Raw genomic sequence first — 27,246 nt, 5'->3', positions numbered from 1 at the left:
GACTTTAAATAAATGCTGGACATGTACACTTATTAGTACAGAATATTGGGGGGAAGGGGGAAGAATACTGATACAAGAATAATCTAAATCAGGGAAGTAAGGGATACAACTGATATTGTGATTATGGAATGTGGTCTATTTAATAAAAGAATACAGGCTTAACTTGAAAAAAGAGACTGTCCAAATGACTAAATTGAAAGCTTCCCCAATTCTCTAAACAAAATGTAAGCCCTTTTCAACAGGACAGACACCCAGCTTTTGTATAATAAGCAGAAAGTAGAGCTATAGAGCGCATTGTTTGTCTCATCATAAGAGTGATGAGACCACATAAACTCTGTATTAACATTAATATTACTGACTAAGTGATGCCGCTGCCTCATAAAAGTAATTAAAACATGCAGCATTGGTGGCATTCACCCAATAGCTCTTAAGAAGCACAATTCAGTTACTGCTAGATATCATTTAATTTGTACGTGTTGTATTACTTTAAGGCAGTCCGACAAGCCTACTCCTCACACTATCTGCCTTATCCAAAAGTATGAATAATTAATTTACTTGAGCAGATTGTGCAAAGCAAAAAGTAGAAAGTTAACATAAAATCAAAGATCACAGTGTGACTTTTGTGGGAGTCGGTAATTGAGGCTTTGTTGTATGGACCTAATGACAATCCTGATGTCCTCATCATTTGGTATAATTAGGAGATAAAGCATTGGATGGCTACAGTAAAAAGAAGTATGTCTGTAAACTCCTCTTCATCTTCCTGCTGGGGCATGATATCGACTTTGGGCACATGGAAGCTGTGAACCTACTGAGCTCCAACAAGTACACAGAGAAGCAGATTGTAAGTAATGAGCCTCCAGATCAAGCACAACCTTTTATATGTGGCATACGTTTCTCAACACTTGGATACCCGGCCCAGTTTCCTACATGGATTGTATTGATTGCAATATTTAGAAAATGTATGTACATATACATAATTGCTGCTAGTAATAATTTTATAATCCTGGTGAAAGCCAGGTACATTGAACACAAGCCATGGTGTATTTTACTTCACATACCTTTGCTCTTTGGTGTTCACTAAAGTAGTCAAGTTTAATAACTATTGAAATAGCATTTGTTCTATTTTAGCTAAAACACGACTAAGCCACCTCAACATTGTAATAAGTCGCTCTTTGATTATTACCTCTTTCTGTATGGGTCCCAAGTCCTAGCAGAGACTCTAGAAGACATCAAGGTCACAAGGAACAAATAGAAAAATAAATAGCTCACAGCACAGAATACTACATCCGGTGTTCTTTTTTCTGACTGCTTTAGATCATGAAGCTCATGATACCTTGGCATAGCCACGAGCTTCCATTTTAGAGGAAATTTAACCCAAAAATATTGTAAGGACTTGGTAAGTAGTAAAGGGTAAACAGAATTGGTTACCTGTAGACCAGGTGTGGCCAACTCCAGTCCTCAAGGGCCACCAACTGGTCAGGTTTTAAGGATATCCCTGCTTCAGCACAGGTGGCTCAGTCATTATGATACAGGAATTTCCAGAGCAGAAAATAACAAGGTTCAGCTGGTTCCCATCCTGCACACACAATGTTAGATGAACATTTTATTCACAGCATTATTGACTGAAACTGTGAGTAATAGACTCACAACCTTGTTCTCTTTCTCTCCATGAATCACAACCTATAGTTATAAATGAAGTCGTGAGAATTAATTGGTAATGTAATATGTGATGTAACTACCTGAAACTGTATGAAAATCTTCTTCTAACAGAACTTTATACATAACTATGTGAGACCAGTGATTTGAAGAGTTATTGTTGCTAGCTAAACAACTGGAAAGCAGCTTTTCCTCGTTCTTTGCGATACAGAATTGTTCTCTCCTGACACAGGGCTACCTTTTCATCTCGGTGCTGGTGAATTCCAACAGTGAACTGATTCGCCTTATTAACAATGCTATCAAGAATGACCTTGCCAGCCGCAACCCCACCTTCATGTGCCTGGCTCTGCATTGCATCGCAAATGTAGGCAGTAGGGAAATGGCAGAAGCCTTTGCTTCCGAGATCCCCAGGATTCTGGTTGCGGGGTAAGAGCTTCATGGATTCCTTCTAAGTTTGAAGAATGTCCTTTTATCCACTGATCTTGAAGGATGTCTCTGTTATCAAAGTCTGTGATCATTAATTCTACTCTTAACTTCATCTTCTGCTAGCATTAAATATCGCCATTTGTAGTCCCTGTCATTTGCTGCAAAGGAAGTTTGCACGTTACTCATTATTTTTTCTTTTGAATCACATCAAGATAATATCTATAGTTTTTATATGTAAGGCAGACTCTTTACCTATAAAATTGTAGTCTGTATTATTAACGCTACACATTGTCATTCTCTGCTACGATCTGCCACTGTGTGTGTTCGCATCAATTTGATTATCTCTCTTACTTCCTTAACAGGGACACCATGGACAGCGTGAAGCAGAGTGCTGCACTGTGTCTATTGAGACTGTACAAGACCTCGCCGGACCTTGTGCCCATGGGTGAATGGACATCAAGGGTGGTTCACCTCCTTAATGACCAGCACATGGTATGTTCTTTAAACAGATCCATGCATTAGAGTAGGCCCTTGGTTTCAGTCTATGGTGTGTGTGTCTAGTTTATTTCCTTTTCTGGCGAGCACAGATTCAGCCTGTAGGAATCATTTTAAAGATTTGCAATATGAAGCAGCTCTTGACAATTTGTAATAGCCAGTTTCATACCTGAGAACTACTTAGCACAACATCAGTCTTTGTTATGCTGGATGTCAACCTACTTTTTGTGAACTACTAGTCTATCCCACAACTGAAAGTTGTAGGAATATTAAACTTTTGGTTGTATTTCCATGTTTTTCCATGTGGTGCGGCTTTACATTAGTCTGTGTATTATTTTATCACACAAACCAAGAGAAAAAGGTCCCAGACTGAATTGCACTCAGGCTCCCTAAGTGAAAACTGATTAGAGAAATAAAAATATAGTCTTAATAGTTTCCAGAACACAATAAATGTTCCTAAATAACGACGATTCGGGTCGGTACACAACAGACAACTCTGCCATAAAAACCTGCTATATTGTTAGGATTTTAGGACGGAAGGATGTAATAACATAAGATCCTATAATATAATATAGCAGGTTTTTGTGGCAGAGTTGTCTGTTGGTGTACCGACACGAATCGTCGTTATTTAGGAGCATTTATTTTATTCTTGAAACTATTAAAACTATATTTTTATTTCTCTAATCAGTTTTCACTTGGGGATCCTGAGTGCAATTCAGTCTGGGACCTTTTTGGTTTGAATCTAATTCTCTTTGACCCAGCAGTGCACCGCTCCACCTGCAATTCTGCACCTGCACATAAGCTGAGCGAGGGTACTCCCCATCCCCTTGTTTATACGTATTAGTTTATTGCCAGAATGGGAAGGAACCCAATGAAATAATATTGATTTTGTGCAAAGGTTTTCCTAATGTTACATTCATTATTGTGTTGCATTCATGTTCTTGAATGAAGATTTGACTTTCTGTAGCCGCCTCCCCTTCTGATGGTATTCCATGTTTCATAGAGATTTGAAATGTTCTTATTTTGTGACAGGGAGTGGTGACAGCTGCTGTTAGTCTCATAACCTGCCTCTGCAGGAAAAACCCGGATGACTTCAAAACCTGTGTCTCTTTGGCAGTCTCCAGGCTCAGCAGGGTACGTTATCTTTTTATATATTTAAAACATTTAGAAATGAATTGAGCATTTATAGATTCTCTTGTATTACTGGCTAACCTACTTGTCCACTTAATCTTCACAGATTGTCTCTTCAGCCTCAACAGATCTGCAGGATTACACATATTACTTTGTGCCAGCTCCCTGGCTCTCTGTAAAGCTCCTGCGCCTTCTTCAATGCTATCCTCCACCAGGTAAAGTCCCACAGTCCAGTATGTAGTATGTGTGTGTATATATATATTATATATATATATATATATATTACATTTTAAGTTATGGTGGGTGATAATGGTTGAAAGGCAGGGTTGCAGACCTGTCTAAGACATGTGAATGTGCTCACAAGTGATATATTTTTTTTTTTTATCAGAGGATGCTGCTGTGAAGGGGCGTCTGGTGGAGTGCCTGGAGACCATCTTAAACAAAGCGCAAGAGCCTCCAAAGTCCAAGAAGGTGCAACATTCCAATGCCAAGAACGCTATACTGTTTGAGGCTATCAGCCTCATTATCCACTATGACAGGTGAGGAAAGGACATGTTGCATGTGGATGCAGGTCAAGACCACTCACCTCCTTTACACTACACAACATTTTTACTCATTATAGTAATTAAAAGTATACTGTCTGACTTAAGCAAATCATTCCTATTTAGAAAATGTGCCGTGAATAATTTCTTATGGAAGGACGGAAGTTTTCCGTTTTTTTTTAAATATTTGAATATTCTATGTTAAACAACAGAAACAGGGAGATAATGGGCACTATTTCAGTGTAAGGAATAACCCCCAAATTGTCCTCCACTATGATAAATATCTCTAGAGTAGCTTGTTTCCTGGAAAATGTATTTAACTGTTTTAGTTTTGGTGTAGTCCATTAACACTGCACTTGCTCATCCTTTTTTTCCCCTCCCGCCAGTGAACCCAACCTGCTGGTGAGAGCCTGCAACCAGCTTGGCCAGTTCCTTCAGCACCGGGAGACCAATCTGCGATACTTGGCCTTGGAAAGTATGTGCACGCTGGCCAGCTCCGAATTCTCTCACGAGGCTGTGAAAACTCACATTGAAACAGTCATCAATGCACTGAAGGTGAGTCAGTTTGCTGCGTTTTACATTAGCCATCAGCTGTGTATGACAAACTAATACTATACCTTCTTCATAAATATGTACCTACCTCATTGAGTCTTTCATATTTGCAGTGGCTTTAGTAGGAGTGCAAGCCAGTATTTTTTTTTATAGTTAGAATGATAATTGAAAGTAATATTTTTATGCAGAGCGGCCACAATGAACTCTGCACCGAAAGGATGATCTATATTTTTAGCACTATTTGATCCTCGGCTTTCTTTCATACGTTGGATAGCCTTATATCTATCCCAATCATGTTTGAATTCCTTTACCGTATTAGCCCGATAACACCTCATTTGGGAGGCTATTCACATGGGGCCAAAGTGACTTGCCTATGGTTAAACACAACTGTTGAAATGGTTCTCCCACATCAGAAGTCTGTTACGTAACGTTAAGGGAACATGTTTGGTGTTAGAACAGACTGCAACTTAATTAATTTGAAAGTCCCTGCAACTTTTTAAGAGAAATAGCCAAACTACAATCTATCCTAAACGCTGCTGCCAGAATCACTCTACTCTTTCCTAGATCTGTCTCAGCATCTCCCCTCATGAATTCCCTCTCCTGGCTTCCGATCAAATCCCGCATCTCACACTCCATTCTTCTCCTCACTTTTAAAGCTTTACACTCCTCTGCCCCTCCTTACATCTCATCCCTAATTTCTCGTTATGCACCATCCAGACTCTTGCGTTCTTCTCAAGGATGTCTTCTTTCTACCCCCTTTGTATCTAAAGCCCTCTCCCGCCTTAAAACCTTTCTCACTGACTGCCCCACACCTCTGGAATGCCCTTCCCCTCAGTACCCGACTAGCACCCTCTCTATCCACCTTTAAGACCCACCTTAAGACACACTTGCTTAAAGAAGCATATGAATAGCACTGTGGATATTCTGAACACGATACATAAAGCTTGGTCCCCTGCAGACGCACTTACCAGAACTCCCTCCTACTGTCTCTGTACGTTCTACCTACCTACCAATTAGACTGTAAGCTCCTCGGGGCAGGGACTCCTCTTCCGAAATGTTACTTTTTATGTCTAAAGCAGTTATTACCATGATCTGTTATTTATATTATCTGTTATTTATTTGATTACCACATGTATTACTACTGTGCAGCGCTATGTACATTAATGGCGCTATATAAATAAAGACATACAATACAAACTGCTGCTCTTGTTTTTTGCATCGATCTTATTATATCTTATCCTATAGACTGAGAGAGATGTCAGTGTCCGACAGCGAGCTGCAGATCTCCTTTATGCCATGTGCGATCGTACCAACGCTAAACAGATCGTGTCTGAAATGTTGAGCTACCTGGAAACAGCAGACTACTCTATTCGCGAGGAAATAGTAAGTTCCCTTTCTTATTGGTAATGGTTGCTGCTCCAAATCTCCAGTGAAGACAAGTGCTTCTGTGAGCATCTCAATGCTGTTGATGAACAAGGGAAATCCTATTGGACAACTTACCCCAGGAGTTTTCTACAAGATGAACCTAAATTGTTCTCTGCATACTATGTTATTGGGAAATAAAAGTTTTTTGTTTGATTATTTAAGTCTCCGCATCCACAAGAGATTAAAGAATGCGCAAATATTCTGAAACTAGTTTTTGAAGGATCATTTCACCATCTTATCACTTAATTGTATGTATTGAAACAAATAGCAACCCAGCACTCAAAAATACTTAAGTTAGAAATACTTAAAAAGAGTATATTTTACTCATAAATATGAGAATAAAAGTGAAATGCTGTAAAATGTAAGCATACAGATAACAGAGCAAACAAACATAGTGTGAACAGGAAGGACAAACGAATAGGGGAAAATAAGAAAAAATAACAATAATATTCACAAAAGTGTCAAGGGGGGCAACATTAATGTTTCGGGGTAATAAACCCTTCTGGCTCATTCCTACATGCAGAACATGTAGTACTTCCCTCAGTCAGATCAAAAAATGTTATGGCAAAAATGATCAAACAAAGTCCAATCTGGAGTTTCAAAAGAGAAAGTACACCAGCACAAATGATGTATGCAGCATACAGCCAGACATGTGGGGAACACCAGAGCATCATCATTTGTGCTGGTGTACTTTCTCTTTTGAAACTCCAGATTGGACTTTGTTTGATCATTTTTGCTAGATATTTTTTTGAGTTGGTGGGGACTCCTTCTCTCCCTGCACCGTATCTATATTAGCCCTATTGGGAGTTATTATCCATTTAGGTGTGTTATTTGTTATATGTGACTTAATTGTATGTGGCTTTTTTTTTATATACCAGGTGCTAAAGGTAGCCATCTTGGCAGAAAAATACGCTGTGGATTACAGTTGGTACGTGGATACTATTCTGAACCTAATCCGCATTGCTGGAGATTACGTCAGCGAAGAGGTCTGGTACCGTGTCATCCAGATCGTCATCAACCGGGACGATGTGCAAGGCTATGCTGCAAAGACCGTCTTTGAGGTAAAAAACGTGAAGGGTGCTCCCCTCTCAAAACTGACTGAACATCTTTACCATTGTCTGACCTACAATTTCTCTGTTTTTTATACCTTACAGGCCCTGCAAGCCCCAGCTTGCCATGAGAACATGGTGAAGGTGGGAGGCTACATCCTAGGCGAGTTTGGTAACCTAATTGCAGGAGACCCTAGGTCAAGGTATGACAGACACAATGTCTTTCAAAATCTAAAATATCTGTGCCCTACATTACAATGACAATTGAAACTGCTTCTGTCACATGTTTCTATGTCGCAGGGCCGACTTGATGGCAGTTCCATCGGTGCGAATGCACATGACCCTGCACCTACAGAGGCCCTGCGCTCTTCCCCGGCCCAACTTCTATAATGCCAGTTTAAATGTTGTGGTTAAGTTAACATTTAAACTGTGGTTAACGGGGTTGAGCTGGGGGGGAGAGCGCATCTACTCCTGCTACCACGCGGTGGTGCCTTGACGATACGACATCACGTGATGAGAGGGTGGGTAAGAGGCCATGTGTCATGTGACATCAGCACGTGATGTTACATTGATACGTCAAGGTGTCGCGTGTAGCAGGAGGAGATGTTGGCTCTGAAGGCGGTAAGAGGCCCCGTGTGCACACTTTACCAGGCCATGCTATACCCCCAGCCGGCCCTGCTTAGATTCAAGTTCTGTATCATAAAATGAAGCAAATTTATACTACTTTGGTCAAATTCGTTATGCATTGTGGACAAAACTAGCAGTGACTGTCCCATTGCTTCCAGGGAGCCATTCAGATAGTAATTTAAAATAAAAACTATTCTTCAGCTAATTCCCCCTAAACTGTTTGTTTAGCCAATAATTTCCATGCTTTGGGCATGTTTTAGGGTTCCGAGTTTGTGTTATGATGACTGTATTTATTCCTTTTCCCTAAAGCCCCCTGGTGCAGTTCAACCTACTGCACTCCAAGTTCCATCTGTGTAGCGTCTCTACCCGAGCCCTCCTGCTCTCCACCTATATCAAATTCATCAACCTCTTCCCGGAGACAAAACCCACTATCCAAGATGTACTTCGCTCTGACAGCCAGATCAGAAATGCCGACGTGGAGCTGCAGCAGAGGGCTGTAGAGTATCTCAAACTGAGCTCCATCGCCAGCACTGATGTCCTTGTAAGTGCCCCCATGTGTGTTTTTGTGGTGGTGTACATTTTTAGTAAATGCATTTGCCTAGTATAAAAGGTCAGATAAATCACTCAATAATCATGGGTGACTTTTGGTGTACAACTGCGTATATTTTGTACAGGATCAGTTTTCAGACTCCTGTCTTCCTTTTTAATTTTGACTCTAGTTGTGTATTGTGAAAAAGACTCATAATAACACAAAATCTGGCATTTTATTAATTAGAATAATTTCGAACTGTAACAATCACAGAGCAGATCCTAATGGGTAGTCCCTTTTTGTACAAAGTTGTACTAATGTAACTATGTATTTGTAACCATGTATTATTTGTCATTATAACTCTATGCCCAGGACATACTTGAAAACGAGAGGTAACTCTCAATGTATTACTTCCTGGTAAAACATTTTATAAATAAATAATGGCAGTGAACTATTTAGGGATTAAATCTAGGTGACTGATGTCTTGTTTTACCAAAATCCAAAACACTTCTAAGTTTTTTTTTTTTTTTGTTTGTTTTTTTTTTATAATATATTTTTTTTTCAAGTTTCTGTTTTGATTTCCCATTTCCTGCGATGTCACCGTGTTCAGCAAGGTAGACCCCCTCTCTCCCCTTTCTCGGAGAGGGATGTGGGGCGTGGGAGGCATAAGGGTAGATGAACACTTGATTGATAATAAATTCAGACGCCCCAATGAAAAGCATTTGATGTTTAATTCCCCCAAAAAACAAAATCGGTTAAATATTTGCTTTAAGAATCGTTACATATGTGTAAGGAAGTCCCTTAGATTGTCCAATTATTTACAAAATTTTGTTTTTTTTGGTTGGCTACCAAGGATTGCACTTTTAATTTTTTTTATTGGAAGTTGACATTTTCACACACACACACATACACACACATACACACACACACACACACACACACACACACACACACAAACACACAAACACACAAACACACACACACACACACCTGAGTTAAATCTATCGTCCATGTCTAGTGCAAAATTAGGCTGGTTCTATGGTGCCGGGGCGTGCTACGCAGTGCGCGCGCACGGCAGTTATAGATGGCTGAGGTCAGCCAGCCCTTCTATACAAGGGCTGCGCACGGCGGGGAGCCGACAGACAGCGACGAAGACGGTTGGAGGGATGATTTTGCGCCGCTACCGGTGCTCAAATGTATGTGTGTGTATGTATGCATGTTTTGATGTGTGTGTCAATAAGTGCACAAATAAAATAAAAAATTATTTATTAAACTTTATTTTTTCTTTAAAAAAATCTTATTTAGGACTTTCTTCACTCACACAACCCATGCACACGCATATACTCACGCATACACAGTACCTGCAGCTCCCGGCTCTATAACAGGGAAAAGCATGTGGCGCGTGCGCACGGCCGCATGCAGTATAGAACGGGCCTTAGGGGTGATGTAAGAACCACTTTGGAAGCAGAGCTGCCCATAACTGCACAGCTTGCCGAAGTTACACCACATAATGCCTTGCATAGCTCTCTCAAAGGCATTGTGGGGCATAACTTCGGGAAGCAGAGCGGTAAATGACCTGCTTCCAAAAGGACCTTTTTATATCCAGTTTTTTAATTTCAGCATTTAAAAAAACACTGCATTATAAAATATATTTTGAGATCAAAGCGTTGTTCAGGACAATACAGCAATAAAGCTCTGAACAAATATTCATTACATGTACAAAGAAACACCTTTAAGATACTGACTCTGTAAACAACGACACAGAGTTTGAATCAGGCGACCCTGGTTCAAATCCCCGTGTCAGCTCCTTGTGACCTTTGGCAAGTCACTTTATCTCCCTGTGCCTCAAATACCAAAAACATAGATTGTAAGCTCCACGGGGCAGGGACCTGTTCTGTAATAATTCCTATGTGCTGCGTACCGCGCACTATTCTGTAATTGTGAAGCGCTTTGAGTCCCATTGGGAGAAAAGCGCTATATGAAATAAAGTTATTATTATTAAGACGTTTGTTGTATGTCTGGCACATGGATGTCCCAAAATATGAATGTTGTGCTCTACAGTTTGTAAGGTTTGAAATAGCGATCAAATATATAATCAGTTATCAGCTTTTTATCAGAAATAGACAAAGCCCAAATTGGGATAGTATTTTTAAGAGAAATGTTGACCCCGTGTTCGATTCTGGCTTTGCTCCCGGTTTTACGCAGGCTACAGTCCTAGAGGAGATGCCCCCCTTCCCAGAGCGGGAATCCTCCATCCTGGCCAAACTTAAGAAAAAGAAAGGACCCGGAGCAGTAAATGAGCTCGAGGAAGGGAAGAAAGAGCAAAACTCTGAAATCAACGGAGTAGAGCCTGCCGCGAGCACTGCGGTAAGATACGGGAACACCGCCATCTTGCGGCAGCATGGGCCACTCTTTAGAACAGGGGTGGCCAACTCCAGTCCTCAAGGGCCAACAACAGGTCAGGTTTTCAGGATATCCATGCTTCAGCACACTGATTGAGCCACCTGTGCTGAAGCAGGGATGTCCTGAAAAACCCGACCTGTTGCTGGCTCTTGAGAACTGGAGCTGCCCACCCCTGTTCTAGAATCTAAGAGTAAAGTGGATGATCCAGGGCACTGCGGATTTTTGAAAAGTAGAATTTATTTTAACAGCAGTGTCCTGGATCATCCACTTTACTCAAGCTCTGGATTCTTCGGACAGGTATTCCCTGAGCCAGGAGCACCGGTAACTGGAGGTATTACTTACTTTCCTTTTTGGTGTGTCGCATTGCACCTAATTTTTGCTAGAATCTAAGAGTGCATGAGAAATTGACTCTTATGCCATTACGTTCAGACATTTCTGAAGCTGCGACATTGGTCAGATGAAGGACCTCTAGTTTAAAGTAACGACAAGGTGTTTTATTATTATTACTACAGTTGTGTGGTGCACATGATTTAAGCATGTACTCTGGCCCTATCAGCACTATAAAATCCAAGTGAAAAGTTGTAAAATAAAGGTATTATAGATTAAATATAAATGTGAAGAAGGGAAGGGGATATTTATCCTATTCACCGCTATGTTTTAAGTAATATTGCATGATGCAAAAAAATGTAGTTGCGCGACTGGGTTGGTGTTATTAAGGCTGTATTTTGTTTCTTTGAAAAAGTATGTTTTGATTCCAGACACAGTGGAGTAGACAGAGTTTATTGAACACAGGAAAGTGATAAATGGTTTAAACATGTGAAATCTTATTCATCATTGTGCCCAATCTTCTTTTTCACAGTCCACCCCTTCCCCATCGTCCGACCTTCTAGGTTTTCGAGCCGCCCCTGTAACAGGATCAGCTGCACCCAGCTCTGGCAGCCTATTGGTTGACGTATTCTCAGACGCCGCCTCTGGCGCAGTCTCTTTAGCTACAGGCGCTGACGAGAATTTTCTCAGGTAATTTACCCACTGCTTTATTTTCTTATCATATTCTGCGGATTTGGCACGCGGAACATAAATTGATTAATGTTGAACAAGTGATTTGATCAGCGTGGAATTATATATTTCGTCCCCCGTTTCCCCTTATTATGTGGTTGATCCATCTATCTCTATATGGGTCGATGTAACAGGTGCTGCCTAATTCCCAGCAGCGCATATTAACCACTTGAAGATGTTCTGCAGTAAGATGTGCAGCAAACATACCATGAAATGACTGTTAAATAAAGCATGCAGGAGCTTAGCCTTTGTTGGTTTGTGACGTAACTCATTGTGCATAAGCCCCCTCCCCGCCATCCCCCCCTAACATAAACATTAGAATTCCATATAATTCCTGGTTGGTGATTGTCTACATTAGGTGCTCACCTGTAACTGGTATCAAAACCGGTAGTAGTTTGTGTGATAGATTAGTGTTTCAGGGCTTGAACTGTTCATGCGGTCTATGTTTTCTACACACTCTGCAAACACTAAAAATGACTAGAGACGGGATTTATTCTGCGTGTTTGCTTTGGTTGTTTTTATTTCTGTATCTGACGGTCTAATTGCATGTAGGTTTTCTGTCTTCTTTCTTCGCCTGTGGTTTCCCTTTTGCTGTCTTGCTGCTGGTGGGATTGTTTCTTGTCTTTGTCTGTCTTGCTGTGCCTGCCTGTGATTGGATGATGTGCAGTGATTTGGACCCGCCCTCTGAGAGTCCTGCGTCTCTGTTGGTCGATGCAGCCCAGTCTTCAGAGTAAGGGCTGATTTAGTAACCAGGGTATGGAATGCTAGGTATCATGACAAATTAATACTGTGGCTATTTTGCCCTGCTAATATTCATATTTGTGATTATTGCCAGTTAAAGGAGCAATCAAAGCAATAGTCTACATGTCTCTTTTTTTTTTTTATAAATAAATCGGTTCTGTAGTATAAGATGATACTTACTACTTTTTTAAAAATTATTATTCAATTCTTAGGCCTCGTCCAGGGTGAAAGCGCTCACTAGCTGCGCAATCAAAACAATGAAACTCAATTGTAGCTTCCATACTGCGCGTGAGCGTGGGGAAGCGCAAAGCTTGTAGAGACAAAAAAAATTGTATTTGTCACGCTTGCGCTGGTCACGTGCGCGGTTCAGCCAATGAGAGTGAACCGCTCACGTGACGTCACGGGCACGACCCCCCTATGCGCGCACCTAGCAGGCCAAGAAGCGCCCAAGCAACATGAGCGCCTGACATCACGGTGCTCGAGCACCAGCGCGCTCTCTTTCACCCTGGACGAGCCCTATATGCCATTTTTAATACGTTTTAATATTCTGATAATCCTTTGATTTCTGTACAAGGTTTTAAACACCTTCCAAGCAGGGCAAGATCTTTGTAACACTTTCCTGTGTTTGATAATTTGTTGCCAATATTCCCAGCAGATTTAACAGCAAACTGTAACAAAAGATAATGTTACCTTAGTAATATAAGAATACGTTGTATGCTCCTGAGTTACACTGAACAAGGATTGGTTGAAACTGAAAGGCAGCCATTTAGTGAACCCTGGGAAGCAGGATCTTTGCTGATCGATCCCAGGAGAACGAATCGATCGGCAGTTTAGGTAATTAGTTTTCAATAAAGGTAATCAAAGGCTGCATATATATATTTTTTAAACTACTTGGATTATCTCTTTTTAATGCCTCCATCCTGCAAAATATTTAGTAGGAATGAGTTGAAACATTTCACTGCCAAATGGGTCCCTCTCGCAACAATGATCACGAGATCCAGGTGAAGAGATTAATAGGATATCAATGTATTAATGATCTTGTTTATAAGCCCTTAGGCCAGAGCCATGGTCAAAAAGACCGTGCTGACCCGCGCTGAGGGGAAACATTATCCCTATCAGCACGGCTTTAGACGGCGCTTCCGCAGGCGTGCGGAGGCGTGTGGAATTGCAGCCGACATCAAAATGTAAGTTTTCCCGCTGAGGGAAGCGCAGGGCCGTTCACGTGACTGCCAAAAGCCAATGGCAGTCCGTGACGTCGGCGCCGTGACGTGTCGCGCTAGCCCCGCCTCCCGCCCAGCTCCCACCCGGCTCACAAGCGCGCACGCTGACGCTCATGCAGGGACACAAAAAAGCTCCGGCTTGAGCTGGATCGTCAGCGCTGTGAATGCCACCATGTCCGAGGCCTTATAGTAGCCCTTAATTCCCCACATAAATTTTTTTTTTTTAATGGAATATGCAAGAGTTCTGGTTTGCTTAAAGAGGGGATCGAGGTCATACTCAGACAGACAAAAGTTGATGGTTGTTTGGGGGATAGACTTCTCAGTAATATTTTGTCTTTTGCTTTTACTATGAGCGCTGCTGTTTCTGGTCAATGTTGCATGACTAATTTCTGGGACTCTAGATGTTGTAACTAACACTATTCATAATCCTAATAGATTCATTTTTGTTTTTCCTTTTCTGGTTTCCTCCTTGCTTCTTTTGTCTGCCTTTTCCATGTTCGGTCTGCCTCCTTGCTTATAGCTCTGGTACTGCTGAGTCCGAGGATCCTGCCTTACCTATTGCTGAGGCCGATGAGCTCCTAAACAAGTAAGAGGGGCATGTGTATTCCTGCATGTTCTACACAAGGAGGGGCACCAACAGGTCAGGTTTTCATCATAATCATTTATTTTTTACGTAAAAACAGGCCTCTACTTAAGGGGGCATTGCAATACTTTAAAGTCAGTTTGAGAACAGCTACAATTATTTTGTTACACAAGAGACAGACGGGGAAAGTCACAGTTATAATAATAGGTTGCATTAAATGAAGAAAGGTTACATATTCCGTTCAGACATTTCATGGAAAGTTAGCGATATGATTATGGGCATAAGTAACATTTACAGACAGGATTAAAATGGTATTAGAAGAGATGGGATAGGCCTGTAATGTGTTAGAAGAGGCCCTGCCTCAAGGAGCTTACAATCTATAGGCAGGGTAAGTAGACATTGGGTACAGGGGATGAGAGGGCTGGTGAGTTTCAGAAGCAATCGAGCAGCTCTAACATTAGCAATCGATGGATACCCTTTGGCTGCCCTTTGGCTAACGCCTTTGGGGAGACGCAGGTGTAGACTGAAGGGGTTCTGAATTCATTGAGCTGGGCTTTGCAATTCCTTTAATCAGTCATAAACACTGCATGGGGTGGGGTTGACGAAACACATAGCAGCAATAAATCTCAGATGCTACCCCTTAGCACGCTGGTTCTGTGCAAAGAGGAGCTGTTTGAGGAACACTTTCAGACGTCCGCTTTTGGGACGACGCAGATTGTATTGTATGTCTTTATTTATATAGCGCCATAAATGTACATAGCGCTTCACAGTAGTGATACATGTTGTAATCATATAAATAACAAATAATATAAATAACAGGTCATGGAAATAAGTGCTTCAGACATAAAAGTAACATTAAGGGAGAGGAGTCCCTTCTCCAAGGAGCTTACAATCTAAGGCCTGGAACATAGTGTAGTGAAGAGAGCTGGGCAGCGCTGATGCTCACCTGCACACACAGGAGATTTTTCTTGTCCCTGCATGAGCGTCAGCGAGCGCGCTTGTTTGCAGGGTGGGAGGCGGGGCTAGGGCGCCACGTCATGGCGCCGACGTCACGGACTGCCATTGGCTTCTGGCAGTTACGTGACTGGCCCTGCGCTTGCATGAGCGGCAAAATTTAAACTTGCCTGTCTCCTGCATTTCCGCACGCCTGCGGAAGCGTGCGGAAGCGCCCTCTAAAGCCGTGCTGATAGGGATAATGTTTCCCCTCAGCGCGGCTTCAGTCTCTAGGGACGAAGCCTAATTGGTAGGTAGGGAATTCTAGTAAGTGCGTCTGCAGGGGACCAAGCTTTATGTAATCATGTGTCCAGGATTATCCACAGTGCTATTCATACGCTTCTTTAAGCAAATGTGTCTTAAGGTGGGTCTTAAAGGTGGATAGAGAGGGTGCTAGTCGGGTACTGAGGGGAAGGGCATTCCAGAGGTGCGGGGCAGTCAGTGAGAAAGGTTTAAGGCGGGAGAGGGCTTTGTATACAAAGGGGGTAGAAAGAAGACATCCTTGAGAAGAACGCAAGAGTCGGGATGGTGCATAGCGAGAAATTATGGCTGAGATGTAAGGAGGGGCAGAAGAGTGTAAAGCTTTAAAAGTGAGGAGGAGAATTGAGTGTGAGATGCGGGATTTGATCGGAAGCCAGGAGAGGGATTTCAGGATGGGAGACGCGGAGACAGATTTAGGAAAGAGTAGAGTGGTTCTAGCAGCAGCGTTTAGGATAGATTGTAGGGGAGACAGGTGAGACGCAGGGAGGCCGGGCAGCAAGAGGTTGCAGTAGTCGAGACGGGAGAGAATGAGGGCCTGAGTCTGAGTTTTAGCAGTCGAGTAACAGAGGAAAGGGCGTATCTTTGTGATATTGCGGAGGAAGAAGCGACAAGTTTTAGAAACGTTTTGAATGTGAGAGGAGAATGTGAGAGAGGAGTCGAGTGTGCTAGATGTAGCCTCTCGATCAGAATGACTGAGCCACCAGTGCTGAAGCAGGGATATGCTGAAAACCATACCTGTTGGTGGTCCTTGAGGACTGGAGTTGGCCACCCCTGCTCTATACAAAGGGCTTTTTTGTGCCGAATTTGTTTGGATCCAGTTCCCTGTCCAGTCACACATGTATTTAGAATAGTAATGTCAATACCAATACATCTAAGACATATATTTGTATCTGTCTCTTCTGCTGCATGGTTGTTTCCTTCTAGGAGATTAAGTACTGCTATTTGTCAGTCTTTTTGGCATAACTGTTATTAAAATGTCAGAAGCAACTTTTTAGAATGTGTGGTGGTTTGTATTTTTTTTTTTTTTAAATTCAGCTGTGCTTCTTGCTAAAATAGATGTAATATAATAAAGGGATGTAATGTAATCCAACCTTTGCCAATGTTACCCTAATTTTAGAAATTGGGGAAAATATTTTTTTTATATATATATATATATATATACTAGCTGAGAGACCCGGCGTTGCCCGGGATGTAAATGCGTAATAGGTCGTATTATTTATAAATCGTTTGAACAATAGATGACTATTTGTTGTAAAGGTTGGATAATAATGTTGAAAAGAAAGATGGAAGAAAATGTAATACGATGTTGTATAAAAATGGTTTATTGTAAACACACCACAGTACAATGAATATTTTGGTGACATAAGTGATGTGAAAATGTGAGGCGTGTGTCCTGCTAGGGTGTGAGCGTGTGTGAGGCGGCGGGTGGGTGTTCAGTACGGGTGGCGCGTGGGTAGTGAGTGCTGGCTGTGGGTCGGGGTCCTGCTAGGGTGTGAGGCGGCGGGTGTGTGGCGAGTGCAGGTGACAGCTGGTCAGTGATATTGTTGCGTAGGGGCAGGATGCGGCAGGTGTGTGTCGAGTGTGTGGGGTGGGTGAGAGGCGGCGGGTGTGTGTCGAGTGTGGCAGGTCTGTTTAGTGCGTGCGGCGGCTGTGTGGCGCGGGGTTGTGAGCGGTGGGCGGGTGAAAGGCAGAAGTGCGGGTGGGCGAAAGGCAGAGGCGGGAGGGCGGACGAAAGGCGTTGAAGGAGGGGAGGTGAGGTCGGAGGGGTGGTGGGGGGTGGTGAGGGGAGGTGAAGGGGGGCGGAGGGGAGGTCGGAGGGGAGGTGAGGATGGGTGCTGAGGGGGGGGTGGAGGGGAGGTGAAGGGGGGGCGGAGGGGAGGTGAAGGGGGGTGAGGGGAGGTGAAGGAGGGGTGAGGGGAGGTGAAGGGGGAGAGGTGAAGGGGGGGGTGACGGGAGGTGGAGGGGGTTGCCGGGAGGTGAAGGGAGGGGGGGGTGACAGGAGGCGAAGGGGGGGGGTGACTGGAGGTGAAGGGGGGGTGAAGGGAGGAAGGGAAGGGGGAGGTGGAGGAGAGGAAGGGGGAAGAGGGGGGTGGAGGGGAAGGGGGGAGGAGAAGGGGGAAGGGGGGGAGGTGGGGGAAAGGGTGAAGGGGGGAGGTGGGGGAAAGGGTGAAGGGGGGGAGGTAAGGGTGAAGGGGGGGAGGGGTGAAGGGGGAAAGGGGGTAAAGGTGGGGGAGGGGAAAAGGGGGGAAAGGTGGGGGAGGAGGGAAAGGGGGAAAGAGGGGGGAAGGGGGGGAAGAGGGGGGATGGGGAAAGGGGGGAGGTGGAGGAGGGGAAGTGGGGAGGTGAGGAGGGTAAGGGGGGAGGTGAGGAGGGTAAGGGGGGAGGTGAGGAGGGGAAGGGGGGAGGTGGAGGAGGGGAAGGGGGGAGGTGGAGGAGGGGAAGGGGGGAGGTGGAGGAAGGGAAGGGGGGAGGTGGAGGAAGGGAAGGGGGGAGGTGGAGGAGGAGAAGGGGGGAGGTGGAGGAGGGGAAGGGGGAGATGGAGGAGGGGAAGGGGGTAGATGGAGGAGGGGAAGGGGGGAGGTGGTGGGAAGAGGGGGGAGGTGGTGGGAAGGGGGGAAGAGGGGGGAGGTGGTGGGAAGGGGGGAGGTGGTGGGAAGCGGGGAGGAGGGGGGAGGTGGTGGGAAGGGGGGGGAGGTGGGAAGGGGGGGAGGTGGTGGGAAGGGGGGGGAGGTGGTGGGAAGGTGGGAAGGGGGGGGTTGAAAGGGGGGGAGGAGGGGGGAGGTGGTGGGAAGGGGGGGAGGTTGTAAGGGGGAGTGAAGGGGGTTGAAGGTGGGGGTGGGGGTGAAGGGGGGTGAAGGTGGGGGTGGGGGTGAAGGTGGGGTGGGGGGGGGGGGTGGAGGGGAGGTTAAGGGGGGGGGTGGAGGGGAGGTTAAGGGGGGGGTGGAGGGGAGGTTAAGGGGGGGGTGGAGGGGGGGTGGAGGTGAGGTGAAGTGGATGTGGAAGGGAGGGGAAGTGTAGTGAGGGGTGGGTGAGGGGAGGTGAAGGCCGCTCACTCACCCGTCCGGCCGCTCACTCACCCGTCCGGCAGCTCCCACGTGGATCTGAGGCGGGAGGCAGCGTGTTGTGGCCGCTCCCCCGCTGACTGTAGCGGCGCCGGGGGGGTGGAGGGGAAGTGAGTGAGGGGAAGTGAGTGAGGTGATCACTCCGCTCCCCCGCTGAGTGTAGCGGCGCCGGGGGGGGTGCAGGGGAAGTGAGTGAGGGGAGGTGATCACTCCGCTCCCCCGCTGACTGTAGCGGCGCCGGGCGGGGGGGGGGGTGGAGGGGAAGTGAGGGGAGGTGATCACTCCGCTCCCCCGCTGAGTGTAGCGGCGCCGGGGGGGGTGGAGGGGAAGTGAGTGAGGGGAGGTGATCACTCCGCTCCCCCGCTGACTGTAGCGGCGCCGGGGGGGGGGGGGGGGTGGAGGGGAAGTGAGTGAGGGGAGGTGAAGGGGGGTGAGGGGACGTGAAGACCGCTCACTCACCCGTCCGGCAGCTCCCACGTGGAGGGGGGGGGGGTGAAAGCGCGGGAAACAGGGAGAGGCGGAGCCTCCGGGACCGGTGGGGAAGATAGCGGGAGATGTGCTGCTAACCCGCTAATGTATGTAACACCCCCCCCCCGTGTGTGTGTGTGTGTGTGTGTGTGTGTGTGTGTGTGTGTGTGTGTGTGTGTGTGTGTGTGTGTGTGTGTGTGTGTGTGTGTGTGTGTGACAGTGTGTGTGTGTGTGTGTGTGTTTTTTTTTTTTTTTTTGTGGACCTTTGGCCCGTCACTCCGCCTCAGGCCAATGAGAGGTGTGGGGGGCGGGCCAAGGGGGTGGTGTGAGTGTGTGAGGCCAATGAGAGGTGTGCGGGGGCGGGCGGCCCAAGGGACCAATGAGATTGCCGCTAGGGACACCGGACATCCAGGCAGGCAAACATACAGTGCTTTCACTAATATAGTATAAGATATATAGTTACTAAAAAAAAAAAAAAAAATACGTAAAATTAAATTATTCAGGGGCTATTATGATTGCCTGGGAGGGTGACGGTCTTAAGTGCAAGTGGTACTGCTGCTTTAACATCAGAATTTACAGTTTTGTTTAGGCTAAGACAGTGTCTAAAGTGATCACCGTACATTGCTCTGTAGAAAAAGCCGTTCAATAATGATGGTGTTCATATCATGTGCTTTAGAATGTATCCAAGAAGAAGCTTTCACCTCTTGCTATTGACCGTGAACAAGACATAAATATGAAAGGGCTGTCATCGCTATTAAAACCATGTGATATTTGTAGTGTTGTGTAGCTGTCTGTAATGATGAGCATGCGAGAATGTAAGATGAAGGCTTGTTTATTGTTTAGTAAAAGATATTGCAACTAGGTGTTGACAGTATTTCTATGGTTTTTAGGTTTGTATGCAAGAATAATGGTGTCCTCTTTGAGAACCAGCTTCTGCAGATCGGGGTGAAGTCAGAATTTCGCCAGAACCTAGGTAATGTGATAAAAGGGCTTCAGTATTGGGCAACAACCAATTTTCCTCCCCCATTAGTATCAAATTGGTTTAAACCTTCCAGTGATGTGGGGGTGCAGTTGGGGGCCTGTAAAAAAAAAATAGCTCTTGACTGCTTTCCTGATCTCTCTCCCACTGAAGGAATTAACCTCCATATTTACCTTTTTTCTGTTTACTGTAGGACGCATGTACCTGTTCTATGGGAACAAAACCTCAGTGCAATTCCAGAGCTTTACTCCAACAGTTACATATCCAGGGGAGCTGCAGAGTCATATCCTCTACCGTTGGGATTTGCTTTTGGGGTGCATTAAGAGGAAGCCAGGAATCTTTTCTCTTCTTTCACACACTATTTCCTTCATACATCCTCAAAGGGTTTGTCTTTCCCACAGATACATATTTTGTCCATTTCTGTTTCTTTCATTACCATTTTGGTATCCTCTTCTAATCCTGTCTGACATTTTGGCATAATAGTCATCCTTAACGTGAATGCTTACAGCTCAACATCCAAACTAAGCCAGTTGACCCAATGGTGGAAGGAGGAGCTCAAGTTCAACAGGTGTTGAACATTGAGTGCTTGACCGACTTTGATGAGGCTCCGCTTACCAGCATTAAACTCAGGTGTGTCCAAATGCTGGCTCCATTGCAGACCTGAGCAACATTTGTTTCGTTTCCCTGTACATTAACTCAGGGGCGCGCAAAGTTTCTGTGCTGCACACCCCTGCCTGGCAGCCCAAGCGCTCACAAATCCCCTCCCCCCGTCCTAGGACCCGGCGTCATGTGGCGTCACGTGGCCCGGCAGTGTAATTTGACATGGCACGTCACGACCCGCGGCGTCATTTGATGCCGCGTTGCCATGGAGAAAAGCCGGCTGAAAGCAGGTACGCCTCCCCCTGCATTTAATTTAAATGCCTTGGGGAGGAGTGTGGGGCCTCTGTAACTGCTGCGCCCCCCCCCCACTTCTAGAAAATCTTGTCCCCCCCCCCCCCCCCCCCCCCCAGTTTGCGCACCCTTGCATTAACTCACTCACATCTCCTTTTTCAGGTATGGAGGGACGTTACAGAACATCACCCTGAAACTGCCAATTACCATCAACAAGTTCTTCCAAGCTACTGAAATGCCGTCCCAAGACTTCTTCCAGCGTTGGAAGCAGCTTAGCCTGTATGCTAAATACTTGCATTAATCAATCTGTTACGAAAGAGTAACGAGAACAGCGAGTTCTGCTTATAGCCATATATTTGTCTATTTTTATATGGTATTGATAATTTGCTTGTTTGCATAGTGTTCTAAATCTTTGTTCTGTAACTCCTGAAAGGGTTGTGGTATTTTTTTTAAGGTGCCATCCTGTTTATACTGTCTACCCTTGGTATATATGTATGTGTATACATGGAGGTTTTCCTCTTCAAGATGAGCTATTAGGAGTCATGGTTCTCCAAACCATGAGTCCTTGCCACCGATAGGGAAAGCTTGCTGTTTCTCTGCTGGTGAAAAGCACAGTCTTGGGGTAAAGATGATGTAGACATGGAGTGGGCAACTCCAGTCCTCAGGGGCCACCAACGGGTCAGGTTTTCAGGGTAAACCTGCTTCAGCACTGGTGGCTCAATCGAAGACTGAGACACCTGTGCTGAAGCAGGGATATCCTGAAAACCTGGCCTGTTGGTGGCACTTGAGGATTGGCGTTGCCCACGCCTTATGTTGAGTGCTCTTTTGAGCAGCTGGAGAAAGGAGAACCCAAAATGTAAAACGGCCTTCGTATCCTTTTGCAGCCCACAGCAAGAAGCACAGAAGATTTTCAAAGCCAGTCATCCTATGGACTCTGAAGTGACGAAGGCAAAGGTAAGAACTCACTCTAGAAACCTGCATTACTACTCAGCAAACCAAACCTCCTCCATCAACATACACTCTCTGACCTGCATGCAAGAAACATCCACTTTATACGTTTTGTGCTGAGCTATTAACAGTAGCATCCTATTTTAGTGAGATCATTATGGTCAAGGTTAATTGACTACTGCAGTGAATGGGAGTTCAATGAACAAGTCATAATTTTAGTGTGTAGAGCTGACAGATAACGTGTTTCTTGTCCCTGTTCTTCAGTTGCTGGGCTTTGGCACAGCACTCCTAGAGAATGTGGATCCTAACCCAGATAATTACGTGGGCGCTGGGATCATCCAGACTAAATCAGTCCAGGTTGGCTGTCTGCTTCGTCTAGAGCCCAACATTCAAGCCCAGGTAACATGGTGATTATGTTCTGCATGCTTAGACCCATCACTGACTGTTATGCAATGTTTTTGAGGTCCTGTGGCAGTGATGGGGTTACAGTTTAGACAACACTTTTAACGAAAGGCAGCACCAATATAGATGGGCCTGAGCAAAAGGGTTTTCTAATTGACTTAAACCCTTTTATGTCTGTTCCTATGAAGGTGATGTGAGATGTGTCCATTATTAAGATTGATATATGGATTCTAATAGTATGAAATAAATAGTTACGTAGGTGGCATAATTTACTAATTTTTGCACACCCAGAGACATGGTGATGCAGAACTTTAATAGCAATGCGTGTGCATAGGGTTTCCCGGGCCCTGTACCACAATGTACTCTGCTTTGGCAGTAGTGAAACAGACTTGTTTCATCTGAAGTTATGTTGTTTTATACTATACCATATGTAGCTATCTCAATATTTGCATTATCAACCTGTCACATGTTACCACTGCCAACATTATCAGGATGCAGCATTGCACACAGGTGCATTTATCCCTGTCTTCTTCATTTCAGATGTACCGTCTTACATTGAGAACCAGCAAGGAGCCAGTCTCCAAGCACCTATGTGAGCTCTTATCCAAGCAGTTTTAAGCCAACAAGAATGTGTCCACTAAAGGCAGTAAAGAATACAAACAAACAACACTACTACATGGAGGGTTAACCATGCATTGAGGAAACGTGCGAGTCTGTGTGCATGTGGCAGCAAGGGTGGAGTTGTCGGAGCCCCATCTTTGCAGATTGTGTGTGTGTGTATTCTGAGTCCAGTAATGTCAAAGAGACTTAGAACTTGTAAAACAAACAAGATAAGGCGAACTATTAATATTCTTATTGTAATAAGATGTGTGGTCGTTTTACTAGATTTTGTCATTATTGTTGTGACTATAAAGTAACTATTCTAAAAGGGATGCATGATGCAGAGCACGCCCATATTATGGGCTGAAGGTGCCTCCCTCCATGCTGCCTCTGGCTGTTAGAAGGACAAGGGATCGAAGGTCTGGCCATGGGGGCCCAAGCGCATATCATTTTATCAGAAGTGGAAATGTTGCTTATTGAAAGAATAATGTGCAATTGAAATCTAATTTTTTCCGGAATTAGATTTCGTTGGAATAAGTAAAGCAGAAGTAATCCATCGTTCTCCTTCCTTTATCATTATCTTCTCATAACTGTTTTTTTCTTTCTTGTGCTCATCAACACCTTCTCTGCAAGAGGAGAAGCCATTGATTGCTCTGTTAATAACTGCATGCCCTTTCAGCAGTTAAGGTATTAAGGAGGCATAGTTGAGCGCGAGTGAGAGGTAGATGAACAGGGTTTCACAAATAGTTTGAGGCCAAAGTGTTTACAGGTAGACCAGCATCGTATTTTATTTCAGCATTTAAAAAAAATGTCTGTTCCTTGCTGATAACTTCTTAAAAAATTGGGCCAAATGCAGCTTGTGGATGGAAAAAGCTTTGTCTCAACCATTGATATGTATTCTCACCTTGCTAAACTCATGGCTTTCTGTAGGACGAGAAACATATTTGTTGTCGCTGACATATGACATTTTGGTTTTCACATTGTCAGTGGTGTGTAGTAACTAGTGTTGTTTTATTGTGGCCCATCACAGAGCCAATTGAACTAGTAATTAATTTGCTGTACTTTTCAGCTTATACTCAAACGTTCTGGGGCCAGCTGCTGAAACTTGTCCTCTAAAGTGTATTTGTATCTCAGTGCGATCATGTCTGGGTTTGTCTTTTTTTGTTCAAACATTCCATGCCTCAGTAGTGTATCCAGTGTGTTACAACACTGTCTTTGTCCGTTGTAGAATCATTTAATGCGTATGCACTTGTATGTTTGAGATCCCCCCTCAGTCCCCCACTGTCATCTCCATCATTATTGCCTTACCCTGGGTGTTGAAAAGGCAAATTGTAACCTTCAGAGGTTCCAGAACAAGCCTGAGAACACAGAAACACATGAAAGTTCAATATCAATTTCTTCTTTACAAATACACACAAACTTTACACCCGTGGTATAAAATCATGTCCCTCCAATACTTCACACCCAAAATTTTAGTTGATGCAGGAGGTCATATTACCTTCCCATGGAACTTCTCAACCTGCCTTGCAGATATCATGCTTATGTTATTTTTATTTCCAGAATTGTATGGCCTGTAATTGCCACAGTGCGTTTTTTTTTTTAAATATTTGTTTTGAATGGTAGGATGCTTACCTGCCTATGTACATAGGTATATATATAAATATATATAAAATATTATATAAATGTTTAATGCATAATCACGGTACATAGATGCACCATTTAATGCATCCCTGCAATCTGTAGTCTTGGAGCTCCATTCCTACTTCTGAGAAGGACAGACCAAACCAGAGCAGCCCAGTAAGGCAGTCACTCCTCTACCACCATTTGAGTCCTACAAGAGTATGTGATCCTTCTTCAATACCCGCCCTTCATCTCTAGGTGGCAGTGGAAGGCTGGGGAAAGTTGTGCTTCCCACAACAGGCTCTAGTTATGGCCGCTATACAAGACCCGGGATTATTGCTCTGCGTAAAGTAAAATTGTAAATCTTAAAACCCCTTCATCAACATACACCTTATCTGCAATTTAGAGTATGTTCTTTTAGCTTTGAAGATGTTTTGTCACTCAGTCAAACAAGGCATTATTAGGGTTGGGAGGCCATCGGATAATCTCCACCTTATTGCAGTCAAGGTGTATTTCACCTGTCTTTTTTATATTTTTAGCCATTTTTGGAGGGTATTCTTGGTTTTAATTGCGTTTTCTCAGTTCTGAGTGTGGTCCTCGCTGGTGCTGATCCTTATTTTGTGTAGTACACTGCTAGTTAAGTGTGCGTGTGTGTGTGTGTGTGTCTGCATATGGAGGTATTGCTGAAGCTTCGTGCATTCTGTATCATATTAAACTTGCATATTTTCTATCCGTGTATTTTATAAACTCATCCCCACGAAAAGTCCTGGAATAAAAGGTTGAGCCATGGCTTCATTTTAATGCCTTTGTTTTATGTGTTTGAGATGCTTTCCAACCTCTTTCGTGTAGGATCTACCTGTAGTAGTGGACTAAAAAGTCAGCTCTTAAAACTCTAACTTTGGGTATAAAGGTATCCTGTTGTTTGTTTAAAACTGGGTCATGCAGCCTTCCAAAAACATACACAAGTTGCATCCCTCAGTCTTTACAAAGTTCCATGTTGTATTCTTAAAGAAATACCCAGGTCATGGGAGAATTTCTCTATACAGGTAAAATCCTAAAATATGGGTTTCATTATTAATGCACTTATGGGCTTTCCATGGAAATAAGCCAATATTTTGTCAGTGTCGAATTTAAATCAATTGTTATTTCAGCAAAACCTTGAATTTTCACACTTTCAACTGAGAAGAATTGGGAAAGGAGGGAAGGAATGAACTGACTGGAAAATTATATAAGCAAAGGAAGAGAAATCCAGGGCACTTCGGATTTGAAATGAAAATTTATTCTGTCAAAGGCACAACGTTTCGAACTACACAGAGTTTGATAAAGAACTCTGTAGTTCGAAACGTGGTGCCTTTGACAGAATACATTTTCATTTCAAATGCGAAGTGCCCTGGATTTCCCTTCCTTTGCTTATACTGAGGAATTCTCCAGTCAGGTTTTCCCCTGAACCAAGGTGCACTGGTACCAAAAACGCAAGCATTTTGCTGTTATTGCATTGCTCATGGTGTGCAAGACTGAATCTTTACTAAACTAGAAAATGATATAAACATACGGGTACACAATATATCATTGCAAATAAAAATGTTCATTAATTACACTGGCTACATCCTCTTCTATAAACACTGCAAATGTGTGCATATAATTATGCCACTATAAATGAATTCATTTTCTTGATAACTTTACTTTTGGACTAAGTATTGTGCGTAGTCTGAATCGTGCTTCTAGTTCTCACCCAAAGCAGGTTATGGTGACAAAAACACTCCACCGAAAAGTGTGCAGCACACAAAAATACCACTTATGAGCACATTTACATGTCTCAGACAGGTCCACAAATCTACCTTTCCCCATTATCTCCTGGTGCTTCCACTGCAGCCAGGGATTCTGGGTAATACCATGCAAATGAGCACACAAAGCATGTCACCTTTTATTTTATTTTTCAATTTTAACATGGACCCCTATAAACATATGCCTATTGTATTACACAGCTTTTCAGCACGGGCGTAGAGAAGTGCACAGCCAGTAATCCTACTCGGCGACAGCTATTTCGATTCCTCATCAAAATCCCTATTAGAGTAGTGATGATCAGCATTGTGTGCGTGAAATGGTATTTCTGGTTACTTACTTACTGACTGCAGCAGATCTGTAGTGGGAAGCTTGAAGCCAGGGACAAACATTTCTAGCGACCTGTATTTCGTGTGGCATTGTTTTTGTATGTGGGGTATTAAGGCATAGTGTTCCCTGAAAACTCTCATTTTATATTTACAATACTACCTTAACAGGAAAGTGATTTTTGATTTGTGTAATCCAATTTATGTACATACGCCTTATTTTTATGCCATTTTCATTTAATTTTGTTTTTAGAACTGTATTAGATGTCTTCCAGATATATAGTCTGGTTTTTTTGACATCCATGTATCGTAAGACAGTGTTTTTCAACCCTTCAAGAACAATTAAGACTCCATAGAACGCCAGCCTACGTGTGTTATTTACCCAAAATAATATCACTGTAAAATATAAGATTATCTTTATATTTTTTTTTTATTTTAGAACTTTACAAAATGGTAGTGAATTTTATTAACTATCTTTT

General features: G+C 43.8%; 1 protein-coding gene across 3 annotated transcripts in view; it reads left to right on the top strand.

Annotated features, from left to right (window-relative positions):
• The window catches only part of AP2A1 (adaptor related protein complex 2 subunit alpha 1), a 31,974-nt gene extending 6,514 nt beyond the window's left edge, over positions 1–25,460 (top strand). The window contains exons 3-23 of one of the 3 annotated variants that reach the window (XM_075605685.1): positions 699–841; positions 1,889–2,082; positions 2,445–2,574; positions 3,610–3,711; positions 3,815–3,923; positions 4,097–4,247; positions 4,637–4,805; positions 6,048–6,185; positions 7,106–7,288; positions 7,382–7,479; positions 8,213–8,444; positions 10,638–10,799; positions 11,695–11,852; positions 14,373–14,438; positions 20,110–20,192; positions 20,392–20,482; positions 20,706–20,828; positions 21,252–21,368; positions 21,974–22,043; positions 22,302–22,444; positions 22,980–25,460. In XM_075605685.1, the coding sequence (XP_075461800.1) occupies positions 699–841; positions 1,889–2,082; positions 2,445–2,574; positions 3,610–3,711; positions 3,815–3,923; positions 4,097–4,247; positions 4,637–4,805; positions 6,048–6,185; positions 7,106–7,288; positions 7,382–7,479; positions 8,213–8,444; positions 10,638–10,799; positions 11,695–11,852; positions 14,373–14,438; positions 20,110–20,192; positions 20,392–20,482; positions 20,706–20,828; positions 21,252–21,368; positions 21,974–22,043; positions 22,302–22,444; position 22,980 (2,663 nt within the window). In that variant the 3' untranslated portion in view covers positions 22,981–25,460. The remainder of the gene's footprint in view (positions 1–698; positions 842–1,888; positions 2,083–2,444; positions 2,575–3,609; positions 3,712–3,814; positions 3,924–4,096; positions 4,248–4,636; positions 4,806–6,047; positions 6,186–7,105; positions 7,289–7,381; positions 7,480–8,212; positions 8,445–10,637; positions 10,800–11,694; positions 11,853–14,372; positions 14,439–20,109; positions 20,193–20,391; positions 20,483–20,705; positions 20,829–21,251; positions 21,369–21,973; positions 22,044–22,301; positions 22,445–22,979) is intronic. The other 2 variants (XM_075605682.1, XM_075605683.1) reach the window with 2 other exon arrangements.
• Positions 25,461–27,246: the final 1,786 nt, after the last annotated feature.

The sequence above is a fragment of the Ascaphus truei genome, chromosome 6 (assembly GCF_040206685.1).
Source record: "Ascaphus truei isolate aAscTru1 chromosome 6, aAscTru1.hap1, whole genome shotgun sequence".
Classification (NCBI taxonomy): domain Eukaryota; kingdom Metazoa; phylum Chordata; class Amphibia; order Anura; family Ascaphidae; genus Ascaphus; species Ascaphus truei.
Note: the sequence above shows the minus strand (reverse complement) of the source record. Positions and strands in the feature narration are given on the sequence as shown.